The sequence below is a fragment of the Lemur catta genome, chromosome 2 (assembly GCF_020740605.2).
Source record: "Lemur catta isolate mLemCat1 chromosome 2, mLemCat1.pri, whole genome shotgun sequence".
Classification (NCBI taxonomy): domain Eukaryota; kingdom Metazoa; phylum Chordata; class Mammalia; order Primates; family Lemuridae; genus Lemur; species Lemur catta.
The window spans coordinates 3,571,609-3,597,391 of record NC_059129.1 but is presented as its reverse complement, the minus strand read 5'-3'; the positions used below and the strand labels follow the sequence as shown (position 1 = coordinate 3,597,391).

The window sequence follows — 25,783 nt, the reverse complement described above, 5'->3', positions numbered from 1 at the left end:
TCGAATGAGCTCTTTCCCCAGAACATGGGGCCTGGGGCCTCGGAGCCTCCCCAGCGGGAGCAATGCTCTCACCTCCCTTCTGTGCACAGACATGCCGAGGCCCAGGGGGCAGAGTCTGTGCTCAGCCTAGAGGTGGGCTGCAAACCGGGTGGACACGATTTCTTGTTCTTGTGGTGCTTGTGGTCTAGCAGGGGAAAAAATATCAGCTAACGCTGGGCTCTGCATCTGGCATTGCACGTACGTTACCTAATGTATTACTCTCGGCAATCCTAACTCAGGTTTTCTTCCTCTTCCCATTTTACAGATGAGAAAACTGAGGCCTAGAGAAGTTAAGCGAGTAGCCCAAGTCACACACCTGGTGTATTCATTTCCCATTACTGCTGTAACAGACTGCCACAAACTCAGTGGCTTCAAACAACACGAAGTTACTATCTTACAGTTCTGGAGGTCATAGTCTAAAAGGGTCGTTCTGGAGGTTCTGGGGGAGAATCCATTCCTTGCCTTTTCCGGCTTCTAGAGGCTGCCTGCATTCCTTGCTCACGGCCTCCCATCCCATCCTCAGCCTCCGCTTCCCGCTCACATCTCCAACTCTGGCCCCCTCCCTCCCTCCCTCCCTCTTTGAAGGACTCTTGTGATTCCATTTAGGACCCACCCAGATAACCTCCCCAGTCCCTTTTGTCACAGCCAGTAGCATATTCACAGGTTCCTGGGTGTAGGACGGGAACATCTTTGGAAATCTAGCTGCCGGCCACACCTGCGGCAGGGAAGCCAGAATTCGGACCCAGGCATTCAGATCCCAGAGCCTTGACCACCATGTGTTCGGGTCTTCCATGTGGGGTGGCCCGTGCTACATGCTCTAGCCCCCACCCGCCTTCTGAGATCTGAGATTCCCCTTCCAGAGGGAGGGTGGTTTCGGAATGACTGAGGTGTCCTGTTACAAAAAGGAGAGGAGGATGCACAGCCACAGTGGAAAACAGTCCACAGGTCCTCGAACCACGGGACGTCGTGTGACCCTAAGACCCAGCGATTCTGCTGCTGGGTGAACTGGAGGAGTTCTCCCAGAGGATGGAAAACAGGGACTCAAAGACCGGAAGACTTGAGACCCTAGGACCAGTGAAGCCTAAAATGTGGACCATCTAGACCTTGACAGAAAACACTCCCCAGCCCCGGGACGGAGGGCTGCTTAGGGCTTGCGAAGTCCGTGCCAGGAAACAGGTGAGAAAGCGCTGAGGCAAGCCAGTCACTGAGACACCCAGGCTGTCAGGGACGAGAGGATGTATTTCAGTGACCGTCAACTGGGAGGAGGGGGGTATGGACTGCCTTGAATCCGCCTCCCTGACCAGCAGGGTCAGGGGTTTTGGGGGGAGGCGAAACAGATAGTGCACGAGGGGCGTGGGCGTCGGTGCGTGTTGGGGCAGAGCGCAGGGCACAGGCGCAGCGAGAAATCTTGCGAGTGCGTATGTCCCATGATCAAAGAATCGCGGGTAAGTTCTTCCCAGAGCGGGGACTTTAGTATTATAATGAGCTAGGGGGTAACGGTGGTCCTTCTTTCAGCCCTGTGCACAGGCTCCGTGGGTCCTTGGGCACAGTCTGTGGTGTGGTGTCTCGTGTCTTGCCACACACAGGCGGTGTGAGGCTCTATAGTTTCTCGTGGCTGCAAGGAGGTTCCGCCGTTTCCGGGAGAGAAACTCAAAGGGGAACGCATTGGTGCAACAGAAAGTTACAAAGTGCTGGTCAGCAAGTCGTCCTGGCCTGGGAACTTGAAACATAAGAGAACTACAAAAAAAAACCCAAAAAAATATGTTTTCTTGCTAATGGAGCCAGTTACCAAAGAACTAGCTGAGATGGGCTTGGCATAAGAAACAGCTCATAGAAGGGAGTCAGGAGGCACAAGGCTCTGGCAATCTGGGGCACAGAACCCGTCTAAGGGGGCGTCCTGAGCCAGAGCTGTCATCTCTCAGATGCGCTGGAAATCTAGATGTTTCTGTGAACAAGAGGCCGCAGGGGTGAGGTCATGGACTCAGAGCGCCTGGGTGAGTCCAGCCTGGGTGAGTCCAGCTCTGCCACTTCTCACCGTGGGACCTTGAACTAGTCACTGGCCTGACCACTCCCTTGTTTATAAACTGGGAACAGTGACAGCACTTATCCATCCATCATGAAGGGTATTAAACAAGTCCGCGTTCTTGGGCTGTTAGAACAGTGCCATGTGCGGAGTCAGTACTGGGTAAATATTAGCTGAACTGTCTCTTGACATCTGGCGATTTAAAACCTGGTGGCACCGAGGATGGACAAAAGAAAGACAACACCCTGACATGCCGTTTGCAGGCCAGGGGTCCCGGCTTTGACACTCCTGGCCCCTGGCAGAGTGGTTGAGGGGCAGGAACCTGGACATGGAGCCCAGCTCTGCCGGGGGCCTCGGGTTCCCGCCTAGGTGGGGTCCTCGGGCTGCTGGGCCGGGCACTGCGAGGGTCACGGGGTAAAGGGCCTGGAGGGTCTGCTCACCCGCCTTCATCCCGGCGGCAGGGGAGCCCCCCATGGGGTCAGGGCAGGGGGTGGGGCTCAGATTCTTCGGTTAACTGTCACCCTCCCCTCCCCCTTGCCACATGCACCAGGGCCTGCTGGGACAGGGCAGCTCCTCACAGCTCCACGAGGACCCGCCCCTGCCCACCAGGTGCCACATGAGGCCGATTCCCTCTCTCTGTCCCCTGGGTCCCGCCCCTGCCCTCCCTCCCCCAAGCCTGTCTTCTGTGCCGGCGAGCTTGTTCCTCAGTCTCTCTCTGTGTCTCTGTCCCTATCACGCTGGTGGTGTCTCTCTCACTCTCATTCTTTGTCACCTTGCTCCTGTGTCCCCAGGGGAAAAGGGGGGCACCTCCTCCTGAGCCCCCCAGATTCCCTCCTGGGACGTGCTCTGCTTCCCCACCCGCCGCTGCCTGTGGCCCCTGTAGGACTCTGCAGAGTGAAGTGCCTGAGCGGGGAGGTCCCGACCCGAGAGTCCCCTGGCTGGGCCATGGCGGGGGGTGGGGTGCAGGCAGGGCAGAGCTCTGGGGCTGGAGCATCTCAGGAGGAGGGTTCAGTCTCCCCAGAGAGGCAGCTCCCCACAGGCACCTTCACCAAACCCATTGCACATGGCGCCTGGGGTAGACCCGGGGCATAAGTGTGGGGCTGGCTGGCAGCCGGGCTCAGAGTCAGGGCTCAGACATAAGTTGGGGTGTTCCCCTCTGAGCCCCAGCGACACGGCCCCTCTCTCCCCCCACCAGTGACAGGTGTCGTGTGCCCTTGGCCACATGGAACCCCTGAGGCGGTCACCCTCCCCTTGCCCATCCTCCAGCCCCAGCACCCCGCCCTGCGAGATGTTTGGTCACGTGGGCATCGCGGCCGTGCTGGACCAGCTGAAGATCAAGGCCATGAAGATGGGCTTTGAGTTCAACATCATGGTGGTGGGTGAGTGAGAGGCGGGGGCCTCGGGGAACAGACTCACGGGCGCCACACAGGCCTGGGCATGCTCCTTGCCTGTCACAGCCTCAGCCTGTTAGCGGGCCCGATAGCTGCACCCCGTGGGGCTGTTGTAAGGGAAAATCATTAAAAGACAAAAACCAGCCAGGTGCGGTGGCGCACACCTGTAGTCCCAGCTGCTTGGGAGGCTGAGGCAGGAGGATCGCTCGGGCCCAGGAGGCCGAGTCTGCAGGGAGCCATGATGAGCCCACTGCAGTCTAGCCGGGGCAACAGCAAGACTCTGTCTCAAAAAAGACCCATAAAGCCCCCAAAACACAAAAAAACACCCATAAAGCCCCAACCAAACCCATGCGGAGCAATAACAGGGGGAGGCACTGGCCATTCAGACCCTTCTACCCACCATGCCTGACCTTGGGCACGTTCCCTGAACTCTCTCTGCCTCGGTTTCCTCATCTGACTTGGCACAGTGTCTGGCGTTTTGTAGGTTCTCCATGGGTCAATTTACCCAGAATGGTATTTTTATATACGCAAAATTAATGTAGTGGGTCAAAACTACACTTTTAACAAAATTCGGTAAAATGGAATATAAAATATCGGTGTGTATTATAAGGGAGCTCTGGTGAACAGAAATACAATTTGAGCCACACATGTAATTTTAAATTTCCTAGTAACCACCTTTTCAAAAAAGTAAAAAGAAGCAGGTGGAAATTAATTTTAATAAGTTTCAGTTACATAGACAAAAGTGTGTGCTGAGTTGTGTGAGGGGAGGGATGTGTCCTCCTGCGGGGCGTGGGCCAGAGAATTTGAGAAGCGCCTCCAGCCAGGAGAACGAACACTGCGCGGTTACACCCACCCCGGACGAAACTCTCCGAGCAGCGTTGGGTGAACAAGCCGGACACTAAGGAGTTCGTGCCGCGTGATCCCGGTCATGCCACAGGCAGGCACAACTGCTCTGCAGTGACACAAGTCGGCGAGCAGCTGTCTTTGGGGTCTCGTGGGTCTTCACTGAGAGGGGACGAGAGGGGACTCGGATAATGTACGGTCCTGCTCCTTGATCGGGTGCTGCTGCCGTACATGGGTTCAGCGTGTAAAACTGCCTTGCAGTGCCCGTCAACGGGAGAATGGATATTCCACCCAGGGTCTACCCACGCAGTGGAATATTATGCAGCATGGATGAACTTTGGAAACATCATGCTCAGTGGGAGAAGCCAGACACAAAAGGGCACATATTGTATGGTTCCATTTATATGAAATGTCCGGAATTGGCAAATCCACAGAGACAGCATGCAGATTAGCGGTTACCAGGGGCTGAGGGAGGTGCAGTGGGGCGTGAATGCTTAATGGGGACGGGCGTCCTTTTAGGGTGATGAAAATGCCTTAGAACTAGACAGAGGTGATGGTTGCCCAACAACATGAATGCATTAAATGCCACTTTATTGTGCACTTTAAAATGGTTAATGGTTAATTTTTCATTGTATGAACTTTGTCTTGGGAAAAACATGGAAGGGGAAGCGTTGAGCTGCACACTTATGATAGGATGCACTTGTCTATGTTTATGTTATACTTAGAAAACAGTTTTCTTTCTAAAAAATTGTATTTATTTAAGAGTTTGAGAAAGACTGCCTAAAATGTCCACTCTGACTGCTGTCACCTGGCTGTCACTCCCAGGGCAGAGCGGGCTGGGCAAGTCCACGATGGTGAACACCCTGTTCAAGTCCAAGATGTGGAAGACGACCGTGCCAGGCTTCGTGATGCCCATACCCCAGACGCTGCAGCTGCACTCAGTGACCCACGGTGAGTGAGCCCCCACCTGCACCCACTCCCGCCCCCTGCCCCACACGGGTGCAACCTGTCCCCTCCGCTCTCCCTCCACAGTCATCGAGGAGAAGGGCGTGAAGCTGAAGTTGACAGTGACTGACACGCCAGGCTTTGGGGACCAGATCAATAACGACAGGTGGTAGGTCCTTGGGAGGGGGGCCACGCTCCGGCTTCCTCGATCCTGCCCCTACCCACTCCCCTCCGACCTCTGGGAACTGTCCCAGCCCCAGAGAAGCCTGGCGGTATCGTCTTTGACCCTGAGTTTCCCCCTGTGTATAATGGGTGTTCTCAACTCTGCCTCCAGGACTGAAGGGAGCTGAGTATGGAAAGGTCTTAGCTTGCCACCAGGCACACGGTAAATGCTCCGTAAAGGACACGGTGTGGCAGGGGGTTAGAAGCCCACACTCCAGGGTCAGGACCCCTGGGTTAGGCCACTTTCCAGTTGTATAACCAGGCACGGGTCATAGAAGCTCTTGGAGCCTCAGTTTCCCTCATCAGAACTTGGGGATGAAGCCACCCACCTTGCAGTTGTTCCCAGCTCTCGGTGAGAGCAGCTGGTAAAACACACACGTACACAGTCGGGATTGGCTGCAGAATTTGTGGGCCTCAGCACAGTGACATTGCACTTGTTCAGAAGTTACTCAGGCCGGGCGAGGTGGCAGGCACCTGTAATCCGGGCACTTTGGGAGGCCAAGGCAGGAAGATCACTTGAGGTCAGGAGTGCATGATCAGCTTGGGCAACATAGCAAGACCCTAACTGCAAAAAAAAATTTCTTAAAAATTAGCCAAGTGTGGTGGTGCACACCTATAGTCCCAGCTACTCGGGAGGCTGGGGCAGGAGGATCTCTTGAGCCCAGGAGTTCAAGGCTACAGTGGGCCTTGATCACACTGCTGCACTTCAGCCTGGGCAGCAGAGCAAGACTCTGTCTCTAAAACAAACAAAGAAAAAACAATACAATAAAAAATACAGCATAAGAACTATTTACATAAAATTTACATTGCATTAGGTATTATAGGTACTGTAAACTAGAGAAGATTTAAAGTATACAGGAGGATTGCGTGGGTTATATGCAGATAGTACACATTTTATATAAGGGACTTGAACATCCTTGGATTGGGGTACCCTCGGGGTTCCTGGACCCGATGCCCCTCAGCTGCAGAGGGACGACTGTGTTAGGTGCCGAGCTCTGTTCTGGACACCGGGGGATACGGCAATGAACACAGCCGGCAATCGCCCTTGCCCACGTGGATTTTACATTGGTGGGGCCGGCGGGGGGCAGACGAGAAAAAGGTCGATCACTCACAGGCGGGAGAACCCAGCAGGGTCATCCAAACAGGACACTCACGAGAGTGACAGGGGTGCTGCTGATGACACTGGCGAGACAGGGGAGCCAGGATGGTCGTCAGCAGACTGAAAGGTAAGGCACCTTGGAACATAGTCTATTAGAAGGTGCAAAGTGCCGATGGGAAAAACAGGGCAGGGGAGAGAATTGCAGTTGTAAGTGGGGTGATGGAGAAAGACTTCACCAACAAGGTGGCGCTTGGGCACAGACCTCCAGGAGACGTGGGGATGAGGCACTCGGTGTGCTGGAGCACAGTCCAGGTGGCAGAGCAGCACGTGCAAAGGCCCTGGGGTGGGCAGCGAGGAGCAGGGTGGGGTGGCGTGGGGCTTTGTAGGGCCAAAGACCGACTTTGGCTGTTCTTGGGCCACTAGAGACTGAGCAGAAGAGAGAAGCGATTTGACATGTGAAAGGGTCTGTTTGGCTGCTGTGTTGACAATAGCCCAGGGAGGGAGGGACGGGCAGAGGAGTCCCTGCCACAATCAGGAGAGAGTCAGTGCTGGTTTGAAGCGGGCTGCTGGCTGTTTACCTCGTTTATATTCACTCCGCCCTTACAAAGCGGGTGCTCTTACTGCCCCCATTGTACAGACAAGGAAGCTGAGGCCTCAGCTCCAGGCGGCAGGGGTCTCTCTATGTCTCTCTGACGATTTGGGGAACTAGGGGGAGGGTGACAGGGTGACCAAGTGGTCTCAGGCAAACCGGGATGATCGGTCACCCTAAGGTTGACCACCCTGAGGACCCTGGGAGGCGGAATGTGGCTCCAGGCATGGTTCTGAGGGGAGGGTCCGTCTCCCGCCCCAGCTGGGACCCCATCCTGGGCTACATCAACGAACAGTACGAGCGCTACCTGCAGGAGGAGATCCTCATCACCCGCCAGCGCCACATCCCGGACACCCGGGTGCACTGCTGCGTGTACTTCGTGCCGCCCACCGGGCACTGGTGAGGTGGCTGGACGGACCAGGGGAGGGCCACCTGCACGGGGCAGAGAGGAGGAGAAGGGGTCCCCGGTGTGGGCTTTGGGCTGGCTCCCCCCTCACTCCTCACTCACCACGCCCGCCCCGCCCGGGCAGCCTGCGGCCCCTGGACATCGAGTGCCTGCAGCGGCTGTGCCGGACTGTGAATGTGGTGCCCGTCATCGCCCGTGCCGACAGCCTGACCACTGAGGAGCGAGAGGCCTTCAGGCGCAGGGTGATCTGGGCGCCCGGGGCAGGGCTGGGGTCAGTGTGACAGAGGGCAGAGTGGGCAGGGCATGCTGAGGCCACCTGTGTGTGATTCCCAGATCCAGCAAAACATGAGGGTTCACGGCATCGACGTGTACCCCCAGAAGAGCTTTGATGAGGACATTAACGACAAGATCCTCAACAGTAAGATACGGGTGAGAAGCTGTGGGGGCAGGACGCAGGCGGGGCCGGGCTTGGGTGATTTTCTTCCCATTCATCTTTTCCCTGCAAAGATTCATCTCCCTCTACAACGCGGGGGCACGTGCGTGTATTTCTAGCAGGCATGAATCTCCCCATCCGCAGTCTCAAGGTGTGCAAGAAATAGCTCACACCGACAACCCACGGGACGTGAGACAACGTTTGCACGTCACATCTCTAGTAAGGGGCTTGTACCCTGAATATATAAAGACCTCGTATAACTCAGTGATAAAAGACAGCCCAGTTTTTTAAATTTTATTTATTTATTTATTTATTTATTGAGACAGAGTCTTGCTCTGTTGCCCAGGCTGAGTGCCGTGGCGCCAGCCTAGCTCACAGCAACCTCAAACTCCTGGGCTCGAGCGATCCTCCTGCCTCAGCCTCCCGAGTAGCTGGGACTACAGGCATGCGCCACCATGCCCGGCTAATTTTTTCTATATATTTTTAGTTGTCCAGCTAATTTCTTTCTATTTTTTTAGTAGAGATGGGGTCTCGCTCTTGCTCAGGCTGGTCTCAACTCCTGAGCTCAAACGATCCACCCGCCTCGGTCTCCCAAGTGCTAGGATTACAGGCCTGAGCCACCGTGCCTGGCCCAACAACCCAGTTTTCAAGTGGGCAAAAGATGTGAATAGACATATCCCCAAAGAAATTGGCATACAAATAGCATGGATATGCAAATGGCCAACAAGCACATGAAAAGACGTGCACCGTCATCCGTCATCAGGAAAATGCAAATCATGACCACAGAGAGACACCACGTCACACCCCCCAGGATGGCCATAATCAAAAACACGAGTGTTGCCGAAGATGTGAGGGAACTGGGCCCCTCACTCACTGCTGGTGGGAATGGAAAATGGCGCAGCCACTTTGGAAAACAGTCTGGCAATTTCTTAAATGGTTAAACATCCAGTTACCATGTGACCCAGCAACTAAACTCCTAGGTATATACCCAAGAGAAATGAAAACACACATTCACATGAAAACTTGCACAAGAATGTGCATTAGCAGCATTATTCAGGATAGCCAAGAAGTGAAAGCAATTTAGGAATTCATCAGCTGGCGAACAGATAAACACCGTGTAGTCTACCCACACAATGCCTGTCATTCAGCCATAAAACAGCACTGAAGCACTGACTCAGGCTACAACCCTGAAAACACTGTGCCGAGTTAAAGAAGGCAGGCCCGAAGGTCACATGTTGTATGACTCCATTTCTATGAAATACCCACAACGGGCACATCTAGAGACAGGAAGTAGATCAGCGGTAGCCAGGGGGTGAGGGGAGGGAGAAGTAGGGAGTGACTGCTAAATATGTGTGGGGTTTCTTTTTGGGATGATGAAAATGTTCTGGAATGAGATTGTGAGGATGGTTGCATAACCTTGTGATTACACTATAAACCACAGAAATACACTTTAAAAGGGTGATTTTTTTTTCAGTATGTGAATTATACCTCCATAAAGATGTTTGAAAGAAAGAAAAAGAAAGGGAGAGAAAGGAAGAGCTCACATTTTCACTTTCTCTGAATCGACTGAACTTCTCCAAGCCCCCAACCTGCCATCCATGTGATATAGTCACCGTCAGTCCACCTGGATCCTGCAAAGCACCTGGGTGAGCCTGGGGTTCATCACCCACAGACCCCAGGCCTCAACCCCCTCCCCCAGGGACTCTGCTGACCTACACAGTGCTTTTGCTAGGGTTAGAAAAAGGCAGCCTTCCTTTACATATGGGGGCCTGCATGTGATTTCAGCTCCACACAGCCCCATAGCCAGTTGTCTTTGTGCAGTGCACGAACCACACATCTGTACACGGACACCCTCCTTCCCATCTAGTACTCAATACCTCTCTTATTCTGCCTTCTTTCCCCTTCCCACTGGAGCAATGAACATGATTTCCTGTGAAAGACTCAAAGAGCCTTGACCTCCACCAGCTTCTGCTTTCTGTCCTAAGGCAGGCAAAGACAGCAGCCTGGCCATAGCTGGGGCAGAGCTTGGGAAGATACAAGGAGAACATTCTCAAATTAACATCTCAATAAATCATCCAGATACGTGGCATCCATTGAGGGCTGGGCACATAGTTGTCATTGTTAATATCGTTCCCCATCACAAATGAACTCCAAGAAATAAAAAGAAACCCATATACAACAATTTAAAATTTACAAGTTCGAATTTCCACTTCTGGCCATGAGTGAATAAACAACTAGAGTTCACGATAGGGTTTCGCAAACTTTTTTGCCAGATAGTAAATGTTTAAGACTTCGTGGGCCATCTGGTCTCTGCTGCAATTGCTCACCTCTGCTCTTGTGCTTTGAAAGCGGCCCCAGACGAGAGCGCACGAATGAGCTAACTGTGTGCCAATAAAACTTTACACAGGAAATCAGGCAGGGGGCCGAACGTGGCCCGTGAACCACAGGTTTCCAAGCCCTGGTTTACAAAGTTATCTCTTTTAACCCGCACGATAACCTCCGAAGGTGATTACTGTTCTGTTTCACTAGTAAGGGATTTGACATAAACAAGATGTCGCCACTCCTGTGGTTATCAGTGATGATACAGTTTGCAAGGATTGCTCTGCTAACCCTCGGCTAGGCTGAGCACTTCCCAGGCACCGGCAAGCCCTGTCCGTGTGCCCGTGTTCCCGTTGTACAGGTGAGACAAGGGGGCACCGTCTAGACTTCGTGTGCTTGGCCTCATTACAAACCTCATGCTCCTTCTACTACGTTCCTGCCTGAAAAGGACAGTGGCCCCCTCCTGCCTCGGAGCCTTCTCTTCCACCTCCCCAGCGGGGCCAATCCTCCGGTCTCCTGTCCCCCTACAGGACCGGATTCCCTTTGCCGTGGTCGGGGCCGACAGAGAGCACCTGGTGAATGGGAGATGTGTCCTGGGCCGCCAGACCAAGTGGGGCATCATTGAAGGTCAGTGCAGGGTTGGTGGGGAAGGTGTAGGTGACAGCGTGGTGGAAACCAGGGCATTCCAGGTGCCTTTGGCATCCTGAGCACCCAGCACAGGGCCCACAGACCTGGAGAAAAATCTCTCATTCCAGCCGGGAGGCTTTGGGCAAATTGCCTGACTCTCTGGGCCTCAGTTTCCACATAGTAAAACGGGCATCAAGGTAACATCAACCTCAAAGGGTGGTTGGAGGGAGAGGAGACGCCGCTGTGCACGACGCCCTGCACCCAGAGGCGGGCTGGCAGGACGCACTGGGGGACACTCGGGTGCCGGGCACCGCTGTGTGCAACTCCCCACAGAGCTGACAGGACAGTGACAGGTGAGAGACACACAGCGATGGGACTGTGGGGGGGAGCTGCCTTAGGGAAGGCCCCGCTAGGGAGGGGCTAGACAGTGACGGAGAGGCCAGCTGGCCCAAGTCCCCACCGTGTCGTTACCATCATTGGAAATACAATATAGCATCATCTATGGTGTAACGTACAGTCGTCCCTCAGCATCCGAGAGGGACTGGCTCCGTGACCCCCGGGGATACCAAAATCTGCAGATGCCCAAGCCCTGCAGTCCTCATGGCGGAGCTGCGACACGGAGGCCGACTGTGCACAAAGAGCAATACGGTGCTCGGTGGATTCACTGATTAACAACCATTTGTAGGAGCTGCTTATACCAGGCCCTGGGGACACAACAATGAATGAATGAACGAACCAACCCACAAACTGGGGGTGGAATAAGACAGTGAGAAACGCGGGGAAAGGGCAGAGGGAAAGTGCTCAGGTGGTGCCGTAGCATGCAGCGAGCACCTACTCAGTGCTCACCCCGTGTCTTGCAGTGGAGAACATGGCGCACTGCGAGTTTCCTCTCCTGAGAGATCTTCTCATCCGGTGAGGGTGTGGGGTGCCCGAGGCTGGGGCCCGGGGCCTGGGGGACGCCGTGGTCGGGGCTGACCGCCTGCTGCCCCCCAGCTCCCACCTCCAAGACCTGAAGGACATCACCCACAATGTCCACTACGAGAACTACCGCGTCATCAGACTCAACGAGAGCCACCTGCTGCCCCGAGGGCCTGGCTGGGTGAACCTGGCCCCAGCCTCCGCCAGGCAGCTGACCAGCCCCGGGCCCTCGAAGGCCTGCAGGCGGGCCCGAGACAGCCCGGAGGACGGCTTCTGAGCACCGCTGCCCGCTGCCACACACGCCTGTGCACCACAGCAGCTATTAAAGTGGACATTGCTTTTTATGAAAAGCTGTGCTTTTAAAACAAAAGGTGTTTTGTAGATGACTTCTTTGAGCTACCAGCAAATAACAGTTAGGTTCTTTTTTAAGTAACAGCGTGAGACCCAGGGCCCCAGGGACTCTTTTTTTTCCTTTTTTTTTTTTTTTTTTTTTTTGAGACAAGGTCTTGCTTTGTCACCCAGGCTGGAGTGCGTCATCATAGGTCACAGCAACCTCAAACTCCTGGCCTCAAACAATCCTCCTGCCTCAGCCTCCTAAGCAGCTGGGACTATAGGCTCATGCCACCACACCCGGCTACTTTTTTATGTTTTGTTTTTTAAACGTTTTTGTAGAAACAGGGACTCACTATGTTGCCCAGGTTGCCCTCGGGAGTTTTGAAGGCCTGGGAGGGGCCGCCTTGGACGACCAGACCCCTCTGGCCCAGAACTGGAGCCAAGTTCCAAGGCGGCCTCTCCAGTCCGCCCCAATGCCTCACTCTTGGCCCAGCCTAGGCCCTGGGCCCGTCACGAGCACTTAACATCTCCTCATCTTTGTGGCCTGATCTCTGGCTGCCTTCCCCGAATTCCACGCTCCACTGTCCCTGCCCTCCTCTCTCCCTGCCCCAGCAGAGCACTAAGGTGAGGAGACGGCTCCTGCTCTGGAGTCCGGCAAATGCTGTGAGAATAAACTCCCAGCAGCAAGTCACTTACTCCTCCTGTGCTTTGGTTTCCTCGCCTGTAAAATGGGCTTGACAGCATCCCTCTCACAGCGCCACTGTTGGAACAACACGCAAGAATCCCCGGCACGTGCCTTCCACAACCCGGGAGATGCCACCAAGACAGAGACGATGGGGGCGGGACGAGCAGCAGGCCCGGGAGGGGGACCTGCCGCACTCGTGTGAGTCCGCTCTCCCAGGATGCTCCAGAACCGCCACGATAAACAGACTTCACAGAATCTCACACGGTGGGGGCCAAAGCTAAGTTAGTTTGGTAACAAAAGGAAGGATGACCCCTCTAATCTAGGGAGCCAGGCAGACACCCAGCTCCTGTGAGGAGTGAGCACATGGTAAACATTCAACAAATGACCATGGGGAATACTAGTATTAGCCCGGCTAAAAGTCACCCCCTCCATGAAGGCCTCCTTGACTTCCCCAGGCAACGCACTCACTGCCATCTCTGTGTATGCTTCATCTGGTTTGTGTTCTGGTCAGTCTCCTGCAACAGACCTGGAGCTCCATGAAGGCAGAGATATGTTAGCTTTGTCCCCTCGTCCAGCACAGGGCAGGTGCTCAGGACATGCTGTTGACTGAGTGGGCCCTGCATTCCCTGCCCCATAGTTATTTGCTAGTTGAATCACAAACCTGCCTCTCCGCCCCCACCCCAGGCTGACTCCCAGCCCGGGTAGATCCCAGGGCCCATGGGGACACACACCACCCATGACTAACATGCCAGAGTTGGCATGTTGCTACACAGAGGGTGAGACACTATCCTACGTCACAGCACATTCCTAAGCTTAGCCCTAGGGCTCGGCAATAGGCAACGTCTGCCACATTTCAAAAGCACACGTCCTTTGGCGCAGCAACTGCATTTCTAGGAATGGATCTTACAGATGGACCAGGGTTTCTCAACTTCAGCCATCAGGATCTTGCTCTGTCACCCACGCCTCTGGAGTATGGTGGCATGATCATAGCTCACTGTAACCTTGAACTTCTGGGCTCAAGTGATCCTTCCATCTCAGCCTCCTAAGTAGCTGGGACTACAGGTGCCTGCAACCACGTCCAGCTAATTTAATCTCAGCACTTATTGGCATTTTGGGCTAGATCATTCTTTGTTGTGGGGGGCTGTCCTATGCACTGATGGATGTTTAGCAGCGTCCTTGGCTAGGCGTGGTGGCTTACACCAGTAATCCTAGGAATTTGGGAGGCCAAGGCAGGAGGATCACTTGAAGCCAAGAGTTGGAGACCAGCCTGGGCAACAAAGCAAGACCCTATCTATAAAAAAAAAAAAAAGGAACAGATGCCACATGGACAATCTAGCATAAGCATCATTGTCAAAATTAAGTTTCTGATAAGGTTGGGCAGCAGAATCAGTGCAGTACTTCTAGCATGAGCCTGGCTGAGTGGCTGATGAACAAATTTCATTCATTCATTTATTTACCAACCATTATGCAAATATTTACTGAGCACCTACTAAGTGCCAAACAGATCTGCCCCCTGTGTGGGCAGAGGGGGCACTGTGCCCAAGTGGATGGCCACTCTAAAGAGGGTCTTGGGACAGAACCAGAGTCTTCTGAGAAACAATTTGGATGTCTACTCCAAAGCAGAGCTCTGATTACCTGCCCAGTGTTGAAGCTGGCCTCTAGGGGCGTGGTCATGCACACAGACTCAGGCGGGGACTTCCTGATTTGGTCTCAGCTCTTCCTCTTTTCTAGCTGTGTGGCCTTGGGCAAAGCTCTACACCTCTCTGAGCTTCAGTTCATTCATCTAGATTGTGGGTCACAATGACGTGTACTGGAGAGAGTCATCATGAAGATTAAAGTAGCACAGTAAAAACACAGTTCTGTGTACTTAGGAAGTGCTTTAAAAACATTAGCTTTTATTATTAGCTCACAGAAGCCTTCTGAAAAGTGTACTAAAACACCCATTACATACCACTTTTGGGGGGCATTGTAGCTCTGTGGTGATGCTCGTACATAATTTAGTCAAATTAGCTGAAGTATTTGACTTGTATTGAATTGTTGGCTCTCAGTCATTTAGGTGTTGGGAAATTGCTACGGGCACCAGATCCCAGCAACACACCCACAACTAGAGATCGTTCACTCCAAGATTGAAGCTTTCCTGACCAGCGGCCCCCACGTTGTAAGGAGAAACTGAGGCACCCAGGGTCCTTCCTATCTTCAGGTCCCACCACAAGGCTGTGGGGTCCTGGGGCAGTCCCTAAATCTAGCATCTGCCTTTACAAATGCCTCCCACTCTGGGAGGGGCAGTCTCCAGAAATCAGCAGTGGGCAGCCAGTGTCTTGTCCAGCCTGCCTGGTGTGCTCACAATAAAACCTGTACATCGGATGCTGGAAAAAAAAATGAAACATGAGAAAGAATGAACAGTAGGAGTGGAAGAACAGAAAGGAGAAGAAACCAGAGAAAGACGTGTCCATGGCAGGAGACTGGTTTGTCCCCAGCCAGCCATGGCGGTGAGGTTGGGGAGGAGATGTAACACATTAGGTCTCTGGATGGCCAGAGCTAAAGGACCCAGGAGTCCCCTGGTCATTATGTCAATGGTCATGTTATGGGTACTCTCAACCACTTCCCCCGGGCTCCACAATGACACCTAGTTCACTTCCCGTTCATGCAGCCTACTTGGCACAAAGTGAAGCCTAATACAGAGTTGTTGACTAGATTAACAAGTGCAAGAAATAAGCAATTAATAATCAAAACAACCTAAGCAAATAACTTTCGGGTCTTCTTTTCCCAGTGCCTAAGATTAAGGGATTGAACTAAGACAGCGGCCTGGGAACCAACCTCACCCCAACTCTGCTGCTTACTAGCTGCGTGTCATCTTGGGGTGTGCCCGTTTCCCCATCTATGAAACAGGGATAACAGTACCTATTGGTTAGGTACAGATAGGCCACCTATCAGTTAGGGCTCTTTCAAAGATGACCCAAGTTAATAATTGCAAAGCGCCTAAAACAGTGCCTAGAAGAAAGTACTATGTAAGCAGACAAGTAAAATTCCAGGGTCCCCTCCACCGCGGACTCTTTCAGGCCAGGGAAGGACAGACGCGGAAGGGAGGCGAGAACAGTGGTCCAGAGGTTGCTGAGGCTCCCAGCTCTCGCGCGCATGCTTACTGAAGGTGCGGGACTACGTTACCCACAATGCGTCCCTTCAAGGACTACGTTACCCAAAGTGCCTATCGAGGCCCCGCCCACACGGCCTTGTTCGCACGCCCCTCTCGGCCAATAGCGCGAGGACCGCGTTACCCACGATGCCTCGCGCGGCCCCGCCCGCACGGCCTCGTTCCGCCACGGGGCTGGGTTTTTGTGCGCCCGGGTCGGCGTCCAGGGCCGGCAGGCTCGCAGTGCGCCTCGCGCCCGCCCCGCAGCTCGGTCCTGGCCCGCTGCTCCGGTCGCGCCCCGAGCTCCGCACGGCCCGCAGCGCTGCCGGTGAGTGCGGGCGTGGGGGCGCGGGTCCCGGCTTAAGCTTCTATTCCGCGGCCCGCGCCGGCGCCCGAGTTTGCGCCGCGGCCTCCGGCACCGCTCATGCTCCACCTGAGGGGAGGAGACGACAAAGCAGCCCGGCCGGGGGTCCCAACCCTCGGGACCTGGAGCTGGAGGACCCGAGGTGGCCATCCACTCGCTGTACGCGGCAGGGCCGCGGAGGAGTTGCGGGGCCTCGCTAAACTCGGACATGGGGTCAAGTTGGGGCAGAATCTGCATCTTCCTGGGCCCTGGTTTTCATCAGATTTCCAAAGGGACCTTCCACGAAGGGCCAGCTGTATGATGGAAAATAACGTTTCTCGAGCTCTGACCACGTCCCAGCACTGCGCTGAACCCTTCCCAAACATCCCTTTTAGTCCGAGCAGCAACGTGTGTGTAGACCGTGTTATCATCTCTGTTTTTCCAGTGAGGAAACAAGCGCAGAGAGTAATTAAGTAATTTGCCCGAGAATTAGCAGGGGGTTAGTAGCAAAGATGGGTTTGTTCTTCAACCCTTTTCCTTTTGCCAATGAAGATGAGTTGGCCCTGGAACCAGGGCAGGGGCTGGCAGGGGCTTACAGATGCCGATGGCTTATCCAGCCCCAGTGCTACACTCCAAGTGATTTCATCATCTCTCCACAGAGCCCTGAAAAAACGTCTTTTCCTGTGTCTGGCCAGAGACATAGGGAGTGACAAGTTTGACTTCAGGGAGAAGGAGCAAGGCCTGCTGGGAACAATGGCCACTGCCCCTGGACTCCAGCCTCTGCCACCCCAGGAGCAGGACCTGGAAGAGCAGGACCTGGAGCAGGATGAGATCCTGATCGTGAAGGTGGAGGAGGACTTCTGCTGGGAAGAGGAGCCCTCCCTGGAAGTGGAAGACCCCAGCCCCGAGACTTTCCGCCAGCTTTTCCGACTCTTCTGCTACCAGGAGGTGGCTGGGCCCCGGGAGGCCCTGAGCCGCCTCTGGGAGCTTTGCTGTCGCTGGCTGCGGCCTGAGCTGCGCACCAAAGAGCAGATCTTGGAGCTGCTGGTGCTGGAGCAGTTCCTGATGGTGCTGCCAGGGGAGATCCAGGCCCTGGTGCGTGAGCAGCAGCCGGAGAGTGGTGAGGAGGCCGTGGTCCTCGTGGAGGGGCTGCAGCAGGAGCCCAGGAAACAGAGGCAGCGGGTGAGGTGGGGGGCATTTTAACCCTGAGGTGAGGAAACGGGGCCCCTGCTGTCCTCAGGGCCCTGCTGCTGAGGTCTACAACTGGCAATTCCTTGGGTCTGGAACCTCAGCCAGCCTTGGGCATTGGGTGGCCGCCTGGAGGCTGTGAATTGAAGAAGGCAGCTGTAAAATGTTTCTCAGCCTTGGCCAGTGGGTGTCCACCCTCTGATTAACCACATACAGCCACACGGGCCCTTTATAAGCAAGTGTGGGTTGGTTGGTTAATACCATCACAGCACAGACCAAACAAGCTGTGATGGGAGGGAGGTCTGACACATTCCAAGGCAGGGCTTTGGGAGTTGAAGTGACCCCAAAAGAGGGAAGAACACCAGGAAGAAAGATCAGGGGCTGGTTGGGAGGGGGGCCCCCTGGTTAGACCCCTAACAGGTTCCCCAGTTTCTCTAGAGATGTGCTGCCCAAAATGGTAGCAGCCAGCCACATGTCACTTTTTAAATTATAGCTATGTAAAATTTAAAATGTAGTCTGGGCATGGTATTTTATGCTCGTAATCCCAGTACTTTGGGAGGTCAGGAGTTTGAGACCAGCATGGGCAACATAGCGAGACACCATCTCTAAAAAAAAAAAAAAAGAAAGATTAGCCAGGGTTGGTGGCATGTGCCTGAAGTCCTAGCTACTCAGGCAGCTGAGGCAGGAGGATCACTTTAGTCCAGGAGTTTGAGGCTGAAGTGAGCCATGATTGTGCCACTGTGCTATAGCTTGGATGACACAGTGAGACCCTGTCTTCAAAAAATCCCAAAAACGTCACACTGGCCTTTCAAGGGCTCGGTTGTCACATGTGGCTAGTGGCTACTGTACTGGGCAGCACAGACAGGACACTTCCATCAGCGCAGAAAGCTCTATAGACAGCGCCTCTCTAGAGCACACTGCAGCTCCTTGCGATGACATTTGGAGGAGGGTGGGAAGCCTTACACAGATTGTTCCTAGTTTAGTTTTAGTCACTAAACTCCTTGAAATTAAAAGTGAAAAGTCCTTTCACCCTAGTCATGTGCCAATTAAAAGAAAAAGAAAAATCCTGCCACCTGTTGTCACAGTTCATTTTTCAGGTCCCCTTCCTCCCTGTGGCAGTGCCCTTGGCCCCACACTGTGGTTCTCTTGCAGCCAGCAGGACAGACACATCCCCTAAGACTGGAGCACACCGTCAGCCGACTGTGGTAGCAAACCCTGCCGTCTTGGCAGCCCAGGACGCAGGATCCCTTCCCAGCAGCCTCTTTCTTGGTGTCTCCGACTTTGGGGCTTGGGGTCTCTGGCATGGCTTCTTCTGTCACTGTGTGCACCACCATCTCTGCACGGCTGTCACTGAGCAGAGAGGGGCAGGCCCCACTCTCTGAGGGGACTGTCCCCTTTTAGAGGTCGGCAGTGCTGGGCGAGAGGAAGCCTGAGGCAGGGGTCCCCGGCACTGGTTTTGCAGTTCCCTGGGGATGTCTCTTTTCCCAAGTACTGTTACAGAGCTCAGTCCTGAGACCCAATTTCATCCAAGTCAGCTGTTCTGTGATGCAGACATAGATCATCTCAGAGTACCTGTAGATGATTTCAGAAAATCTAGCAAATGCAATAATGTTAACTTCTGAAATGAGGCTGAGACTGATGAGGCCCAGGGTCTGTTGGGAGCACCAAGGAGCAGAGGGTAAGAATGTGACAGTGACATGATGTGACAGGGAGAGGCTGTGGGGTTGAGCAGGCTGCCCTTTGCCCAGGCTGGGCGCTGGCTAGAGGAAGGACTGCATGAGAGCTGGGCACAGGGAGCGAGTCTGCAGGCAGCCTTGGGGATGGGGCACTGGCTGAGGTGCCTGAGATGAGGGGTTGGGGACCCTGTTGGGGTTTTCCTTCTGCCTTTCTGGGGGCCAGTGAGCAGATCTCTGTCTGCATGCAGGGCTCAGAGGTGCTTTCTGACGACGTGGTGCCCCTGGAGACAGGGGAACAGTCCTCCAAATGCCAGACAGAAGCTCAGCCAGAGGCGCTGTCCCTGGAGGAAGAGGCTCAGTGCTCCAGCCAGCAGCACCCAGCCCCCCTGAGCTATAGGCCAAAAAGGGGCTCCCTGCTGTGGCCCAAGAGGGGTGAGTAGCGCCTTTCTGGAGGACAGAAGTGGCGCGGGGGAGGGGCCCGCCTGGGTGTGGTCGCAGGCTCTCCAGCCAGGCGCTGAGCTTGGGCAGGGGGCTGTCTGGGCCTGTGCTGCCCCCACGTGTGCAGGGCGGGGTGGTTGTGCTGTGGGGCTCCGCCATGACGCTCAGCTCCTCCCCAGGCCCAGCAGCCTCCCGGGGCCAGGAGATGGTGACGTCAGCCTCGTCCTTCCTTTCCGCCTGGTCCCAGGTGAGCGGGGCAGTCCTGGTCTGCAGCGTCCTTGTGTCCAGCCTGACCTCCATGTGTCATACTCCCTGCTTAGGGGGCACTTCTCTCCCTGTGGCCAGGGCTTTGTATGGCAGAGGAGCTCCCCCTGGAATTTCCCCTGTTTTGCCCCAATCCTGGCCTCCTGGGAGTCCTTGCCTTCTCTGCAGATGCCATCTGAGTATCACAGTGCCCTGGAAGGTTCTGGGGTCCAGCAGTGAGGTGGGGCAGTGACCTCCAACCACACGGGGCACTAGACTCTCTCGGGACCCTGGGTAGGATACAGACTCCTCCCACACCTTGGTCTGGAGCGGGAGCCTCCTTTGCTTGCTTGCTGGGTTTTTAAATCCAGCTGTATTGGGCTACAATTCACATACCGTACAACTCACCCATTTAAAGTGTATAGTCTTTAGTTTACTTAGAGAGTTCTGCAGCCATCACCACAATTTCAGGACGTTTTTATCACCCATGAATCGTCCTGGGCCCATGTGCATTCACTCCCCATTTCTCCCCAACCCGCCGAGCTAGGCGACCACTAATCTACTTCCTGTCTGTGCTGATCTGCCTGCTCTGGGTGTCATTTGCTTATTTTTCAACTGTGCTCCCGGGTAAGTCTGGTGCTGGATTTGGAGCCACGGGCCTAGAGGCTTCCTAAAGTCCCCACTTTGCCCTGTTTGGGTTCCAGAACTGGCTGGAACAGGGACAGGGGACGCTATGTCTTCTCCCCATGGAGTGTGGGCCTCAGTGGCTGGGCACACAGTGGATCAGCTGCTCTGTGTGGCAGACCTGTCCCTTCCATGGTGGCCTCCCAGCCCTGCAGCCGTGGGGACAGCACGGCACAGCAGTATTATCCCCTGGAGCAGGTCCAGTCTGGGCTCAGGGAGGGGAGGCAGATAGCGGTATTTGGACTGCCGAGTGGGGGGCCGGAGAGGGCCTGGGAGGTGGCAGGAAAAGTGGAAAGGACGGGTGTCCCACCAGGCCTGGCCCCAGCCTGGAGGGACAGTGAGGGCTGCAGCACGCCGGGCCACTGGCTCAGGGCCGGGACTGATGGGAGTGCATCCCAGCAGGCACCGGGGACCTTGGAGGATGTGGCCGTGTACCTGTCCACAGAGGAGCAGGAATGCCTGGACACAGCTCAGCGGCACCACAGCTGGGACGTGCTGCCGGAGAATGAGGGTATGTGCAGGAGACCAGGAGACCGTGTCTGCCGGGGGTGTGTTGAAGCCCAGCCTGCAAAGCCAGGGCTGCCAGTGGCCAGTGTCCCAGCTGCAGGGGCAGTGTGGCCACACACGGCCACGATGCAGGCAGAGGCCCAGAGTTGCCTTGGGGTCCTGTTCTTCCACCCCCACCACCCGCGCATTGGTCCTGCTTCTGTCTGCGCTTCTGTCTGGACATTTCATATAAATGGCATCTGCGATATCTGTGCTTTTGTGACGGGCTTCTCTAACTCAGCATGTGTTCACGGTTCACCCGTGCGGTGGCATAAGTCAGCACTTCATTCATTTTTATGTCCAGGTAGTGTTCCGTCGTGTGAACAGACCATGCTTTGTTCATCCCCTCATCTGTTGGTGGACATGGGTCGTTTCTAGTCTTTGGCTGTTGTGAGTGGCGCTGCTGTGCACGTTCCTGTGTGAGATTTCGTCTGAGTGTTTTCAGTTCTCTGGGTACATGCCTAGGGTGGAAGTGCTGGGTCACACAATGACTCTACGTCTAACTTTTTGAGGAACTGCCAGACTCAGTTCTTTTCAAAAAATTCCTACAGTAGGCCAGTGAGGTGGTTCCATCCCCATCTTAGTTTTACAGAAGTGGCCGGACGCGGTGGCTCAACACCTGTAATCTCAGCACTGTGGGAAGCCCAGGCGGGAGGATCGCCTGAGCCCAGGAATTTGAGGTTGCAGTGAGCTGTGATGACGCCACTACACTCCAGCCACAGAGGGAGACACTGTCTCAAATTGAGGCTTAGTCAGCGCCAGGCCCACGCGTGGCTTTCTGGAAGTCTGGGAGGGTAAGAAGGGCCTGCCTGGAAGGTCTGGGGTGGAACGGGCCTAAAGTGGACTTTCCAAGGGTGAAGGAAGCTTCTGCCTCTCCCCTGCTGTGGGCACAGAGCTCCTCTCGGGACTGCTTAGAGGGCGTCTGTCCCCCGGCCCTGGGCACCCCAGTGTGCTTTGTGCCACGAGGTCCCAGGTGGCATTAGCCTTGGCTGCAGATGCGCAGCAGAGAAGTCGAGTCGTTGCCCACAGTCACACAGCCTGGAAAGGGCCAGCTGCGCCAGTCCAGCATCGTCTCTCTGTGCTCCTGTTACCACTCTGGTGGCTCCTGAACCTGGATCTGTGAAGGGGTCTCCGACTGCCCAGGGTATACGGCGAGCGAGGCCTCTGGGACCTGGTGGTCCTGCAGCCAGGACAGCCTGGAGCAGAGTTGTCCGCCTGAGTGCTGTGGGTGTCTGCACCTGCACCTCCTCCGTTGCGGGGACCCTCGCGCACTGCGGGATGTTTTCCAGCAGCCCCAGGCTCCTGCCACTAGAGGCCAGTGACAGCCCCCTCCTCAGTCATGGCAAAAATGTCGCTAGACGTTGCCCCCCACCCCACCCGAGAACCCCACACTTAGAGGTTACAGCCCAGTGACTCTAAGTTCCTTAATCTTCTGGGCCTCAGCTCCCTCACCTGCGAGACGGGGACGGTGACAGCACTGACCCATTGCGAGGATGGGTCTAAACCCTTGGGGTTAGAGCAGTGCGTGGTTTTAGTATCTCGTGTCAGGACTCTGTCTGACACTTCCCTGCCAAGTGTTCTGAAGGCGAATTTGAAGAGCTCTGCCTGGCCTTTATCCTCCTTTAAAAAAAAAAAAAAAAAAATTTTAGAGACAGGATCTCACTCTGTCACCGAGGCTGGAGTGCATAGGTGCCATCACAGCGCACTACAGCCTCGAACTCTGGGCTCAAGTGATCCTCCTGCCTCAGCCTCCCAAGTAGCTGGGCCTACAGGTACGCACCGCCATGCCTGGCTAGTTTTTCTGTTTTTTGTAGAGGTGGGTGTTGCTGTGTTTCCCAGGCTGGTCTCCAACTCCTGGGCTCAAGAGATCCTCCCGCCTCGGCCTCCCAGACTGTGGGATTACAGGCGTGCGCCCCTGACGGCCAGGCTCACCTCCTCTTTTATTAGAAATGTCTCCCTTTTCCTCAGGGACTGTTCCTTCTCTGTCTCAGGGCTTGGGATCCAGTCGGAGGATGGTGACTCCACCAGGGAGGGCACGCCGGTGAGAATGGAGTGGTACCGAGTGCTGTCGACACGGTGCCAGGGCCCTGGCCGCCCGCTCCCGGGGCAGGGGCCGGCCCCAGGCAGGGGCTCGGCCAGGCCTGAGCAGCCGAGAGGCTGCCCCTCACCAGAGAAAGGAGGGCCCCGTGGGCCTGACAAGCCGTACACGTGCCCCGAATGTGGCAAAGGCTTCAGTAAAACGTCCCACCTGACCAAGCACCAGCGCACGCACACCGGGGAGCGGCCCTACAAGTGTCCGGTCTGCGGGAAGGGCTTCAGCGACCGCTCCAACTTCAGCACGCACCAGAGGGTCCACACAGGCGAGAAGCCCTACCCGTGCCCTGAGTGCGGGAAGCGCTTCAGCCAGAGCTCCAGCCTGGTCATCCACCGCAGGACGCACACGGGCGAGCGGCCGTACGAGTGCGCTCAGTGCGGGAAGCGCTTCAACAACAGCTCCCACTTCAGCGCGCACCGCAGGACGCACACGGGCGAGAGGCCCTATGTGTGCCCGGCCTGCGGCAGGGGCTTCCGCCGAGGCACCGACCTCCACAAGCACCAGCGGACCCACGCTGGGGAGTGTGTCCCACCGTGGCCCCGGGAGGCCGCAGGGCCAGAGCCTGGCCACCACGCACGCAGCTCCGCTCCCAGGACCCTCGTCAGAAGTTCCCGGTCACAGAATTCGTGAGGCTGCCAGCGTCGCTTCTGTCCCGGAGCCGGAAGCCCTGACCTGAAGGCATCTACAGTGGACTCTGGGCCCGTGCGGGCCAGGCCGCGGGGCGTTTCGGATGCCAGGCTGAGGGAGGAAGTGGGCGCAGAGCAGGGGCACGGGTCGGGGTGCACCTCTGTCCTGGGGCAGCCGGAACGAGCAGTGCAGGCGGAGGCTCCGGCGCAGAGACGCGCTGTCACGGGCAGGAGGCCACGCTGCGGGTGTAGGTGGGGCTGCTCCAGGGGGACGTCCCCAGCTCTGCCGTCCGCTGGTGTTCCGTGGCCTGTAGCCGCCTCCCTCCATCTCTGCTTCTGCCCCGTGCAGCTGGGACTCCGCGTGCCTGTCTGTCCTCTCCTCGTTTTGTAGGGACACCAGTCACTGGATTTAGGGCCCCCAGTCCACTCTGCCCTCATCTTAAGTAATTACATGGGCAAAAACCCGATTTCCAAACAAGGTCACATTCTGAGGGTCTGGGTAGATGTGAATTTGGGGGCCTCCCTGGCTGCTGATGCCCCACGTCATGCCCCCCAGCCTTCCCCTCCACTTTGCCAGACTTCCAAACGCAGGCTGTGTGGCTTTTCCAGAATTGCAGTGGTGTCGGCGGGGAAGTGGGCTGAGTCTGGAGTCACCTCGGCAGAGTCACGGCTGCTCAGAGGAGGGCGGTGCCAGGGAACACCTCCCTGAACCCCAGCTTCCTGTCCTCCGCCACAGGGAGGGAGCCCAGAGATTCCACTGGGCCTGACAGCTGTCCCCAGGGTGGGGCCCCAGGCTGCCCTCATTCCTGCCCTCAGTGGTTACTTTCCGCCGTGGCCCTCCTTGGTTGCCCCCATTCTCTCTCTAAGGTAAGAATTCTCCACCTTCCAGCTTCTCTCTGGCCTGTGGGCCTCTCTGACCCGCACGCCCACGGCTGGGTGGGTGGCTGTGGGGGCAGTCATCATGGAAGTCATGGCACAGTTGCTGAAACCACTGGGTTCTGGAATGTTCCATCCAGGCAGTGTGGTCACTCCTTATGACTGGGTGGCCTGGGCCCTCATCCCAGCCTGTGGTGCTCCATCCCATTTTGTTGCCCATTTGCTGTATATATTTTCACTTTTAGCACAACCCAGGTTCCGGGGTGTGAGTCCTGCTCTTTCTCCATTCCCTTAATAAATAACATGAGTCCTCGCGGCCCCTGTGTGCCCTGTCCTGTGTGTCTGCCGAGTGGGGCTGCAGTGTAGGGACAGCTTTTGCCCTCTGTGTCAGCTTCGGGAGCCCTCACGAGCAGCCAGGCGTGTTTCTCTCTCGGCCCGGCCAGTGCTAGAGGCGGCTGCCCTCTCCCTGGCCAAGGAGTGTCCCTGCCCTCAGCTGTGCCACACCTTGCGGGCTTCTCCCCGGAGCCCTTTGGCCGCTTCCCCACCCTGCCAGGGCTGCAGGAGCTGCTGCCTCTCTCGCTGACTCAGTGGGCCCTGCCTGCTGCCCGTCAGCCTGCCTCAAGGCCACCGTCATCTCAGGGCTTGTGTGGATTGGGGAGTTCCAGGTTGGTGCGTGTGCCGTGGTGCAGGTGGGGCAGGGAAATGAGGTTTGTGAGCATTAAAACCCTGCCCAGGGGCAGAGCCAGCTTTGGACCCAGGTCTGAGCTCCCACTGCCCTCTCCTACCCCTGACCTGCTTTGACAGAGACAGTAATTCACAGACAGAATTGAACTTTGTGTTTTGGTTTGTTTGTTTGTTTTTTTGTTTTTTTGTTTTTTTTTTTGAGATAGGGTCTCACTCTGTCGTCTAGGGTGAAGTGCAGTGGCTGGATCATAACTCACTGCAGCCTCAGTCCTGGGCTCAAGCGATCCTCCTGCCTCAGGCTCCAGAGTTGCTGGGACTACAGACCCACACCACCATGCCTAACTGTTTTTTATTTTTTGAAGAGACAGGGTCTCACTATGTT

General features: G+C 55.7%; 2 protein-coding genes across 7 annotated transcripts; both read left to right on the top strand.

The window, feature by feature from the left end:
- The first annotated feature begins 351 nt into the window (after window positions 1-351).
- SEPTIN12 (septin 12) lies at window positions 352-12,297 on the top strand. Of its 2 annotated transcripts, XM_045542509.1 has the most exons (10): window positions 352-1,215; window positions 3,258-3,441; window positions 5,122-5,247; window positions 5,329-5,410; window positions 7,413-7,550; window positions 7,682-7,799; window positions 7,891-7,986; window positions 10,840-10,936; window positions 11,797-11,848; window positions 11,930-12,297. In XM_045542509.1, exons 2-10 carry the CDS (start codon window positions 3,285-3,287, stop codon window positions 12,129-12,131), a joined length of 1,068 nt encoding a protein of 355 aa, XP_045398465.1. In that variant the 5' UTR covers window positions 352-1,215; window positions 3,258-3,284; the 3' UTR covers window positions 12,132-12,297. The 2 variants fall into 2 exon arrangements, with proteins under 2 accessions (XP_045398465.1, XP_045398467.1); XM_045542511.1 differs by lacking the exon at window positions 3,258-3,441.
- Window positions 12,298-16,185: 3,888 nt separating this feature from the next.
- Window positions 16,186-25,033, top strand: ZNF500 (zinc finger protein 500). 5 transcript variants are annotated; one of them, XM_045542508.1, is made up of 7 exons: window positions 16,186-16,330; window positions 17,005-17,527; window positions 18,619-18,738; window positions 19,458-19,641; window positions 19,827-19,894; window positions 20,974-21,085; window positions 23,112-25,033. In XM_045542508.1, the coding sequence occupies exons 2-7, from the start codon at window positions 17,099-17,101 to the stop codon at window positions 23,843-23,845; spliced, it is 1,647 nt and encodes a 548-aa protein (XP_045398464.1). In that variant the 5' UTR covers window positions 16,186-16,330; window positions 17,005-17,098; the 3' UTR covers window positions 23,846-25,033. The 5 variants fall into 5 exon arrangements, with proteins under 5 accessions (XP_045398464.1, XP_045398460.1, XP_045398461.1 ...); XM_045542504.1 differs by lacking the exon at window positions 16,186-16,330 and having other exon boundaries at window positions 16,384-17,527; XM_045542505.1 differs by lacking the exon at window positions 16,186-16,330 and having other exon boundaries at window positions 16,385-17,527; window positions 20,977-21,085.
- The last annotated feature ends 750 nt before the right edge of the window (window positions 25,034-25,783 follow it).